Source organism: Mustela lutreola, chromosome 8 (genome assembly GCF_030435805.1).
Source record: "Mustela lutreola isolate mMusLut2 chromosome 8, mMusLut2.pri, whole genome shotgun sequence".
Classification (NCBI taxonomy): domain Eukaryota; kingdom Metazoa; phylum Chordata; class Mammalia; order Carnivora; family Mustelidae; genus Mustela; species Mustela lutreola.
The window spans coordinates 134943740-134955911 of record NC_081297.1 but is presented as its reverse complement, the minus strand read 5'-3'; the positions used below and the strand labels follow the sequence as shown (position 1 = coordinate 134955911).

At 33.7% G+C, this 12172-nt stretch overlaps 1 protein-coding gene across 1 annotated transcript in view; it reads right to left on the bottom strand.

Annotated features, from left to right (window-relative positions):
* The window catches only part of WASHC4 (WASH complex subunit 4), a 61764-nt gene that overhangs the window by 19058 nt on the left and 30534 nt on the right, over window positions 1–12172 (bottom strand). Inside the window, exons 16-25 of the mRNA XM_059186737.1 lie at window positions 11142–11249; window positions 10019–10165; window positions 9815–9894; window positions 8621–8726; window positions 7929–8045; window positions 5355–5523; window positions 4940–5094; window positions 3381–3455; window positions 2995–3099; window positions 267–401 (exon numbers count right to left, since the gene is read on the bottom strand). Of these exons, the coding sequence (XP_059042720.1) occupies window positions 267–401; window positions 2995–3099; window positions 3381–3455; window positions 4940–5094; window positions 5355–5523; window positions 7929–8045; window positions 8621–8726; window positions 9815–9894; window positions 10019–10165; window positions 11142–11249 (1197 nt within the window). The remainder of the gene's footprint in view (window positions 1–266; window positions 402–2994; window positions 3100–3380; window positions 3456–4939; window positions 5095–5354; window positions 5524–7928; window positions 8046–8620; window positions 8727–9814; window positions 9895–10018; window positions 10166–11141; window positions 11250–12172) is intronic.

Sequence of the window (12172 nt, the reverse complement as noted above, 5' to 3'; positions counted from 1 at the left end):
ATGTTTTGTTTCTGTGTTATTTAAAATAAAGTAACACCTGGTTACACTGATCCTTACACTGTAGCCTACAGAGAATGCAAAAAGTAAGAAATTATAAGGGGAAATACAAGAAACTGGGGAGACCATATCTAGGAGACATTATTGTGAAAAATAATTGAAAAAAATGAAAACCCCACTAAAAAGTATCATAATGAACTTCAGCATAAATATCTGCTATATGCTCAAGGGTTGAATCAAACTACCTTAAAAAGAATATGTGAAAATACCTTATGATCATTTTGGTCCTTGATTTCCCTGAAAAACCGAATATCTTTAATCAACCGAGATTTGATATGTTCATCATACATAAATTGGCTGAATATATAGAACTTCTTTTTCAAAAATTGGTAGGTGAAATTAACCTATAAAATTGAAATATATGAAATTGGGCAAAGTTAATATAAAAATGAATCTCAAATCAATGTGACTGAATAACTGTTATCTATAACACTATACGAGTTTTCATAGTCTAATATTTACAAAGTCTAATTCACACTGGAAATAATAAATGAAGTTTTTTTATTGCCCAAGTTAACAAAACTTTCTATAAGCTCCCCTTACATAATTTAACTACACAAAAAGGGGAAAGAAAGGAAAATATTTTCCTACCAGAATTAAGAGTTATAGTGAGAATCAAAAACTCAGATTCAACACTCTAGTTTTTAAGTCATAAACCACAATCAGAAGTTTCTGTTCCTCCATCTGCGAGACTACTTATTACTAATCTACATGTCTAGAATGATAAGAAACACAGTGCTCTTTGAACTTTTCTGAAGAAGACTTTCAATTATTTACCCAGAAATATTCTGAGCACCTCTTATGTGCACAGCGCAGTCACTCTGCTCTCATGCTAGACATGGTGCTTGTCATCATGAAGTCTATATTCTAGCAGGAGTGACAGATATTTTAAGCAAGTATATGTTAAATAAATTATTAAATATCTACTACATAATTCATACAATGAGAAGTTCCAGTGCTTTGAGACTGAATAATAAAAAGCCCTGACCTAGGCTCAGAAAATCCTGAAAAGGTTGAATTTGAGCTGAAATTAAAGCCATAACAGGATTACTTCTGACCTAGAGATGGAAGTCCTGTATTAATTTTCATCTCCTCCACCCTCCTCCAGCCTACTGTTTTAGCAAATATATGCCATTTTTAACAGTCTTCAATTACCCAGTTTTAGAAATGGGTGCTTTCTTGTAACCTTTCTGTGGCTTAAACACTGCCCTTTCTTTTTATCTATTTATTATTTTTTATTTAAGTTCAATTAATTAATATATAGTATATTATTAGTTTCAGGGGTGGAGTGCAGTGATCCATGAGTCTTATATAATACCCAGTGCTCATTACATCACATGCCCTCCTTAATGTCCATCACCCAGGTACTCCATTCTCCCACCACCTCCCTCTCTTTCAGCAACCCCTCAGTTTGTTTCCTATAATTAAGAGGGTGCCTGGGTGGCTCAGTCTTTTAAGCATCTGCCTTCAGCTCAGGTAATGATCCCAGGGTCCTGACTCCCCGCTCAGTGGGGAGTGTCTGCTTCTCCCTCACCCACTCCCCCTGCTTGTGTTCTCTCTCTCACTGTCTCCCTCTCTCCTACTTTGTCAAATAAAATAAATTAAAAAAAAAAAGAGTCTCTTATCGTTTGTCTCCCTCTCTGATTTCATCTCGTTTCATTTTTCCCTCCCTTCCCTATGATCCTCAAACACTGCTTTTTCTTGATCTCCTTATTACTATTCATGTTAGTAGAAATAGTCTATTCTTTATCCTTCCCACTCTTAATGGGTACTGCCAGTCTCTGATCTTGTCTCTTTATACTCCGTCATCACCAGATATCAGGAACGTACATTCATTACTGTGACCAACGATTAATGACTATACCCCATGCTAGAGTGTAATCGCCATGAAAGCAGGAACTGTTTTTCTCACCCTAGTGCCCAGCACAGTGCCTCAGACAGATAAAATACACACATAATTATATCTATTACACGAATGAGTATCTGACAGATGAAGTCAAAGAAAAGTTTATTTATCCTGAAAAGTTCAGACATGACGTCTACCTGGAAGACTCCTTATTTTAAATTATATACTCCGTCTCACTACTATATTTGTAACCATTAAAACAGAACTCCAATCACATCTCCTATCAGCTCAAATACTTTAATGGCTCCCCCACAGAATAATAAAATCACCCCTATGTAATTTCCAGTTACATAACTCCTCCCTATTCCCTTACCGTCAACATGCTTAATAATATTTTAGTATTTAAGCATTCATAGCCTTCTTCAAGGAGAAATTAAGTGTACCCTGAAAATTTGGTAAATTCAAAGACTTTTCTTGTACACAGAAGAAAAAATAGCATCCAAATTCAAGTGATTCTCTCAAGTGATGATGCCAACTTCTAACACTCAAAGTCTTTTTAGTAAATTTCTACTTTTAAATAATTAGTAAGCCCCCCCCAAAAAGAACATGACTGATATTAAATAAAATGCTATCAATGATTCATTTGCAAAAGCAACTTTCAAAGAATATCAGACAATCCACACAGACACATATTTATGTCAATGTGTTCAAATCTCCAATGCTATTTGTAACGATGATCCTGAGATGGTAAGATATTAAAAAATGCCTTTGTACCACTGAGCTTCTATCACATCTAACACAATTTTAGTGCCAGATATTTTTTTAAGATTTTATTTTTAAGTAATCTCTACAGCCAACATGGAGCTCAAACTCACAACACCAAGATCAAGAGTTGCATGCTCCACCAACTAAGCCAGCTAGGTATCCCCCCAGACATTTTAATTACACCAACCAGAAGAATGGAAATTCAGGTATAATATAAATAGGCAGCAGTGTATGTTTACCAGAATACTCTATGAGAAAGCTATTTGCCAAACCACCAAATTAAATAGGAGTCCATTACCCACCCAACCCCCAACAAAGTTTCTTACTGTTGTATTCATGATTCCTGTGCCATGTGTTCGAATTGAATTAGCAATATGCCGAATATTAATAGTGTTCAAATGTTTGTTATTGCTTGTTCGTTCAATAAAAATCTGCAATGAAACAAACTTATGCTAAGTAACAACACAATCCATCACAAACACTGGCCAGTTATACAAAGAAAACTTTACAATCTATTTCTTTAGAGATAATTTAATTGGAAAGTCATTCAAGAAGATAATGTAATCAATGCAAAAGAATAAAAAGATGATCTCTAAACAATTATTTTCTGCTTTATTTCACTAGTTTTCACTAATGAGAATCAATTCTTTGCCATTCAGTCTTCCTACTATACATCTGCCCACATTTAAAAAGAATTCTAAAACCTACTCACCTGATTGTTGAGATTATAGAGGTACCGAGACACAAATATATGAATATTTCTCATAATTTCCAAAACATCCAGGCCCTACAAAACAACCCACACAGTTCTATTATTCTTGAAGACAGACTTGTATCAATGCAGTGACTTACTACCAAGATTTTTAAATTACTTTAAAAAACAACTATACAAACATACGACCAAAGGCTAAGGAGCCTTCTAACTGCCACAATCAGGACTGTCTCCTTGGAGAAACCTGGCTGCTTGTTAATCTTACCCCTTTTGAAAGACAACAGTTATGTTCAGAATTTCAGAGATTCATTACTCAATCATTTCACCATCATTCTTGGGAATATTTGTCTTCCCAAAGATTTTCTGTACATTTTACTAAATAAAATAAGGGCCAGATTCTAAAAAGTAGTCAGGATATGTGGTGATATTTATAAAATACATACTATTTTTCAGGCACCGTGCAAGGTTTTTTACAAGTAAATCTCAAAAAAAACATGAGGTATTAGTCTCATAAATTCCACAACTGACAAAAATGAAGCTAAAGGAGTTCTCCAAAGTCAAAAGGCTAGGAAGAGGCAGACCCCAGAAATTTTTAGAAAATCAAATTTCAAATCCTTATGCTTCTTTTAATTACACTATACCACTTTTAACATACAAGTTACCTATGAAGAATCCTTCATTTTTCAGTTAAAAATATAATGTCTAATGTCATCATATAAATTGTCCCATAGCTATTCTAACTAGGGCTCAAAGGAGCATCACAATATCCACTAAACTTTTTATTATCGTTTTTCTCATGTTTCAACCTAAAATTCTGTTTACTCACTTTTTCTCCTAGTAGGTTATAAGTACATGAGCTGAAATTGTTTCTTTTTATTTCTATATCCCAAAACATAGTTCAGTGCCTAGCATCTTTTCAGTAAATACTACATGTATAAATGAATGAAAGGGTATACAAACTGATCCTGGAAATGCAGTAGGATGTAAGAAAAATTATGATCCTAAAATTTGGGGAATGAGTGTTTTTTGATGAATATGATTTCTGAGTTTTCTTAGATAAAATATATGCAAGTTAACTAAAAATATAAACTTTTGTACTCATGAGATACTACCTTATCACAAATTAGCTCACTGAACTGGCAAAGTTAAATGCTTCTAGGCACTCATCATTTTAAGAAAATATTTATAATTATACACATTTAACCATTTTTTCCCTAAGACATTAAAGCTTATATGTTATACCCACATTTAAAATCCTTAGCTGTGATCTTAACTTTGTACAATTCTGTACAAGTCACCTCACAATGTTTCTGAAACACTATCTCAATCAGATGTTCAACAAAAGGCAGAGTGTAAACAGGAAGTCTGTGGTAAATTATTCATAAAGCAAATTAGCACCAACTAATTTTTTATTCTTGTCAAGTATGTAGTTTTTATAGCAAATATTTTCTTGAGATATAAACACATGCTAAATAAAGTAAAAAGGAAAAAAAAAAGACGATTTAGAGAAACAGTGTTATGCTACAAACACACTCTGCTAAAAACACTTTATACTATACCTGTTCCAAAGTCTGACTAGGAAGATGAGCCTCTGTCATAACCAATCCATAACGCTGGGTAGCTAAATTTCTCATTTCACTGTAAGTGGCCCAGTCATGAAGAGCTACTGTTGTTAGATTGTAGAAGGTCTTGTCTAGGTAGTGAGTTACGTAAGCTACCAAAAAATATATAAATAAAAAACTTTTTGATTCATGAAAATAGAAGAGAAATAAAATTTTTGGAAACGTCTTTGAACATTAAATTTCTTCCTTTAAAATAAGGTACTAGGAAAATAAAAATGAAGAAACAAAAAGGAACTAAAGAATAAATAAATAACATAAAAATATTCTCAAAGTTTTGTTTTTATTTGTTCTTTAATAGTTAAGGGCTAACAGATATAGAACACGACTTTAAGAAGGAAAGCAGAACACTCACCTCGAATGTCAATAAAACGATTAAAAAATCGAATTGGATTCAAAGAGAAAAAAAGGGCCAGGTCTTTCATGCCAACTTTGAAAGGATTTCGGTCATCCAGCTTTAAATGAGTGTGAACAGAAAGTCGTAGATCCTTCTCTATCTCCTTGCATAATTTATCCAGTAAATGCTATTCACAAAAGAATTCATATGTTAATTTTTCAAAATAATATTCCAACTGCATTGGTCCTCCAAGGCATCTATGCTTTGACCATTAGAGTTTTATAATCAGTGCAATGATGAAAAAATTTGCCAAACTGGTTTAAAAGTCTAAATAAGCTATGGTAAAATATTTTTATTGACAAGATGGAAATTGTTCTCCATTTTATTTTTTTTTAAAGCTTTTTATTTTTAAATAATCTTTACTTCAAATGTGGGGCTTGAACCCACAACACCGAAATCAAGAGTCACACATGCCACTGACTGAGCCAGGCAGGCACTCCTGTTTTCCATCTTAAACCAATGATTTTTGGGGACACCTGGGCAGCTCAGCTGGTTAAGCGTCTACTTTAGGCTCAGGTCATGATCCCTGGGTCCTGGGATCAAGTCCTACATGGGGCTCCCTTCTCAGTGGGGAGTCTGCTTCTCTCTCTACCAGCTGCCCTTGCTTGTACTCTCTCTCTGACAAATAAATAAAAATCTTTTTTAAAAAATTTTTTTAAAAGAAAATAAACCAATGATTTTTTTGACCAGGGAGCAGTTAGATAGAAGTTTTTATTTTCATTAATACTTAAAACCTTTGAAAAGAACTTCAAAAGCTGTCTGATGACTTCATTACAAGGAACATGAACATACAATAATATAAAGTATAACATTTATGGAAACACAGTAACTAAAAAGGAAAGGTCCTGAGAATTAGCAAAAGAAATTTTTAAAAAGCTTCCTTATAGGAGTGCCTGGGTGGCTCAGTTGGGCGTCTGACTCTTGATTTTGGCTTGGGTCATAATCTTGGGGTAATGGTATCAAGTGCCATGTTGGGCTCCATGCTCAGGAGGGAGTCTGCTTGGGATCCTCTCTCTCACTTTCCATCTGTCCCTCCCACCACGTTCTAACAAAACCTTTTAAAAAAAAAAAAAAAAAGCTTCCTTATTATAATAATTTTTTAAAAAATCACAAAATTCATTACCCTAAAGGTAAGAAAATTAATCATCTTTTCTAGTCTGCCATGAAGTTCTAAATACTGGCCAGATACGTATGTTAATTGTTATTTTTATTATTTTTTTTTAAAGATTTTATTTATTCATCTGACAGAGATTACAAGTAGGCAGAGAGGCAGGCAGCTAAAGAGGAAGGGAAACAGGCTTCCTACCGATCACAGAGCCCTATGAGGGGCTTAATCCCAGGACCCTGGAATCATGACCTGAGCCGAAAGCAGAGGCTTTAACCCACTAAGCCACCCAGGTGCCCCACGTATGTTATTTTTAAATAAGAATAGTTAATACAAGAAATTATATAAAATTTTTCAGAATTTTATCAAACCTGAATATCGTTTATATTGTGAGTTCACTCATTTTTAATCCATCCCTCTATATAATATTGCTAGATGAAAATTTAAAGATATCAGTGTTTATAATATGCATTCCATTAAAACCAGAAGGTATATACTACACTGCATTTGATTTGTTACACAAGTAAAGCTTCTAAATTTAGAAAATTTAAATAAACAGAAAATTTTAGTCAGTGACACTCCAAATAATTTAATAAAATCAGTTTAAATTGCAATAACTGCATTTCCATTAGCAGTACTCAATTTTCAAACCAATTTTGCATTTGCATTCTTCTAATGAACAGAATTTTAAATTCAAATCTACAGGGGTACCTGGGTGTCTCAGTGGGTTAAAGCCTCTGCCTTTGGCTCAGGTCATGATCTCAAGGTCCTGGAATCAAGGCCCTCGTCAGCCTCTCTGCTCAGCAGGGAGCCTGCTTCCCCCTCTCTCTGTCTGCCTCTCTGCCTACTTGTGATCTCTGCCTATCAAATAAATAAATAAAAATCTTAAAAATAAATAAATAAATTCAAATTTACTATTTGCTAAAGTGAAAAAAATTTTCCAAATTCCTAGTCTGAATTTCTAATAAAAATTAGAAATTAGGGGCACCTAATTCCTAATTAGGAAGACACCGGGTGGCTCAGTTGAGCAACATCTCTTGATTTTTGGCTCTGGTGGTGATCCCAGGGTCTTGAGATTGAACCCTGCCTTGGGCTCCACACTCAGTGGGAGGTCTACTTGTCCATTCTGCTGCTTGTGTATACTCTCTCTCTAATAAATGCATAAAAAATATTTTTAAAAAAAATTAGTAAAGACCAATTTAACAAAACAGTGATACTATAAGAAGAAATCTTTTGTTCTAGGCAGTGATTCATAAATAACTTATGATTTATATATAAAAATGAATATACAGTATACATGTAAATGAAAGCCTGCTTCATTGAAAATAGAAGGAGAGATTAAAAGCCTGCTTCAATCCAGAAAGTTTTTCCAAATATTGAAAAACTTACAACATGTATTTCGAATACAATCTCGAATAGGATGTTACCTCGTTTAGTATTTCCATAATTTCTTTGTCATAGCAATCCAGAAGTATTTCATAGGATTCTAAATGCCTTGCATGCATCATAGCAGGTACACAGTCCCGTAAAGCACTGAACATGTACTAAGAAGAAAATTAGAATGTTCATGAATTTAGAAAAACCAGAGCTCTAATTAAGAAATATCACAAAGGGGGAAAAAAAGAAAAGGAATATCACACAGGTTAATTATCTATCTTTAAAGACAAAAAATCTCAATCTGAAGACTTTTTTTTTTGACATGTCTTACTTTCCTAAATAAGAAGAGCCAGGTTTTATTCTCTGAAGCAAATACTTTAAACCAAAAAATTCATATTCACTTATCCTTTCTTGTTTTGAGCACTGAAATACTTATTTCCATAAGGAAATAGATCTCAGTAACATATACCTTGCAGACAAGTAAATGTCAGACTATTGTGACATAAACTAAAATCAAGTGAAATGAGAATGATCAGGAATATGAGTAAAAAAGTTAGTTCATTAACATTAATATCAAATTTAACTAGACTAAATGCTTATTAAATATGTACAGCATTGTAAAAACATTAGAGTCAATTTTAAAATGATTTATTAAGTCAAATGATTGTATTTAAAACTAATTAGAATGGTTGGTATGGTGACTAAAAATGATGGATTCTTTTTTACATTATTCTTCACTTACATGTAATCTGGCTGCATCAACGGCATTTTCATATACATCATCTAAATAAATTGGGAAGACAGCTCGATGCCAGTATAAAAAACAACAGTCACATTGTGTTTGGACTCTACAATGTAAAGTAGTAATTAGTCGGAGCAAAACTGAAATACCCCCCCACCCCCAAAATAATGAAAGGAACAACATTCTATACCATAATGGCAAGAGCTCAGTCTTACCCATTTTTTTATTCCCTGTATCATATAACCCAAAATTAGTACAGAAAAGCCACAAAATAAATATTTTTCAATCAGAAAAATTCTAAAGCATACTTGAAAAACAGTATGTATAACTTTTAAATAGTTAAAATTTTCAGTATTATTTAGTATGACTGAACTTACAATACTTTTACCATTTTACCTGCCCCAAAGCTGAAAAGCAGAGTCTTTTAAAAAATTGTGACAAAATACAAAACAAAACCAAAAACCCAGTTACACTTAGCCTGTCTGTCTACAATCTTTGCCAAGTGACATTTTCACATGATTCTATGGCAACAAAATGATCATTAAGTATCTTATAATGAAGTAGGGTCACTATTTCTTCCAAAGATAGAAAGTTAAATGCTACTAACTACAAAAGTCTCAGCTTCTCAAAACAGAAAACAGTAAGTTTCAAAAATTAAGAATTAAATGTGCTATAACCTTAATTCACCTGGGAATCAAATTCAGAAGACCCATTTTCCCTTCAAGAAACTTACTGCTCCCTCAATAAAAAGAAAATAATAAAGTCACAAGGGGCTTCCAAATACTAATTCATTTGAGTGAATTCCAATTTATGTATCAAAACAAAATTACAGAATGTGACATGTGACATGAATCTCTAAGTCCCTTACAAATCGATGAAATCTTGTTATAAAGCAGCAATTTTAAAAGTCCACTTGGCTAGTGGACAATCCCAGCAATCACAATTACACAGGGTCTAGCAGATGCTCTAGGTATCACATGTTCTCATGGAATTCTTACAGAAGCCACCTCTTTAATGTAGAAGTAAAACTAAAATATGATCCCTAGTCATAGTCTCATTTTGGTCATGCTAAAGGAGTGACAAGGAGGAACTAATGGTCCATCTAGGTTATATTTCTTCTCTTGCTATGCTAAACAGCAAATTGCTGTTTCTATCAGCCTTCTCTTTTGAATACCATTACACATCCTTACTTACCTTTCTCTAAGCTCACTGATAAGATCCAGCTTTTTCATGACTACTTGCAGTGGAAAAAGTTCTTCATCTTTAAATGTTTTCTTTCAGGAAGGGGAAAGAATGACAAGAGAAGTTGCAAAAGTAAGGACAGATTTCTTAGGTCAGTAATAAGGGAACTGTGAAAGCTCAGATTTCATTTTCCCCCCATAATAGCAATACACTTACCATTTGTGTGCCAACACTTAGTGCCAAAGAAACAATAAGTCGTCGTTGCCTTGTGCTTGGTCCATTAAGAGTGTTTTCAGCCAAAACTAGAGCAGAGAGCACATCAAGACGCTGTTCACTATATTTTTTGTCAGAAATTACTCTTTTCTAAAAGATAAAAGGAGAGAACAAGAAGTAACAGTTTTATTTTTGAATCAATAACAAAAGATTCTGAGGAAAAACTTAAGGGTAATGTTTCCAGGGTTCAATTTAAGAGAGCTTAGACAAAAGTTTTCCCTGTCCATCTTTTTCTGATGTTATATGCTTTACTTCTATAACATTACCATTTAATGCTGTCAGGGAAAGCAAATGTATTAAACATCTTTTTAAATTTCCATATTAGGCTTTTTGAGAGGCAGTTCAAGATAACAACAGAGGCCACATTCTAAAATTTAAGAAGGAAATTATTTCTTTAAAGAGGCATATTTTAAAATTATACTTAATATAGGGACACCTGGGTGGCTCAGTGGGTTAAGCCACTGCCTTCAGCTCTGGTCATGATCCCAGGGTCCTGGGATCAAGTCCTGCTTTGGGCTCCTTGCTTGGCAGGGAGCCTGCTTCTCTCGCTGCCTCTGCCTGCCACTCTGCCTGCTTGTGTGTTCTCTCTCTCAAATAAATAAATAAAATCTTAAATATATATATATATATATATACTCAATGTAATTTTTTTAAAAAGATTTTTTATTTGAGAGAGAGCGAGAACAAGAGAACACAAGCAAGGTAAGCAGTGGAGGGAGAAGCAGCAGCAGACTCCCTTCTGAAGCCCAACACAGGGCTTGATTCCAGGACCCTAGGATCATGATCTGAGCCAAAGGAAGACATTTAATGGACTAAGCCACCCAGGTGCTACCACAATGTCATTTTTAAATGCAGGAGTGTTAATATATTACATGCTGCAAGTTCAGAGTTAAGACAACCCTGATCACTCTAAGTAATAATCATAAAATACCACGGAGAAAAAGGGCCAAGAATTAATATGTTTGAAGGCATGGAGTAAACAGATTAACCTAAAAAAAACACATATAAAACAACAGAATAGCAAACTAAAAAGATACTTATGTTGAATACATAATAAACTTCATACCTTGGCCACAGATATAGAATTAAGAGCCTGATGCTGAAGGTGCTGTGTTATATGTGAGACCGAATCAGCCACAACCATGCTTCGTCTGTAGAACATATGTTCTATTGCCTTAAAAGAACCACAAGGAATACTGTGAAAATCAACTTAAAACTTTTAGGCAAATTATAGAATACCTTGAAGACCCTGAGTTATGTAAAGAATTTGTAAATAAGATCCAAAAGCACTTGATATAGGATAAGATTGATAAATTCAACTACATTAAAATTAAAGAATTTCTGTTCATCAAAAGCCACTATTAAAAAAAAAAAAAAGGCCTAAGTATGAGAAAATTTTTGCCACACACAAGGATTTAGTACTCAGAATAAATAAATGAATGGGACATTTTTAATGGCAAATAATTTAATAGAAAACTGAACAAAAGAACTGATTTTTCACAAAAGAAAAAACACAGTCAATAAACACCTAAAAAAGACCCCATCATCAACAATCAAGGAAATAAACACTACAAATAAAATCATTTACCTCCCACCAAAAATTTGCCTCACACACACACACACACACACACACACAAAATCCAGATACTACCAGTGTTGGTCAGTTAGGGAACAATGGGAAATCCAGTCCATCAGAAGGTAGGTAAACTGACAGAATATAGGAAACAATTTGGCATCCCCTTGAAAAGCTAAACATGTACATAACACACAACCCAGCAATCCACTGTAGACACATAATACTTCAGAAAAATTCTTGGCACAATTACACCAAGAAACATATGCAAGAACAACAACTTTGTTTATAAGAGCAACAACTGGAAACCACCCAAAGGTCCACCCACAGGAAAACTACACAGCAATGAAAATGAAATGAAATGAAATGAAGTGAAAATCATCCCAACACTTTCAAATACAAAATTCTGAATTTAAAAAAAAGCAAGTCAAAAATATATGAAGTATTACTTCATTAATATAAACTTCAAGAACATAACTGAACAATGAATGGTTTATAGAATCTTCCATATCTGGTAAACCAAA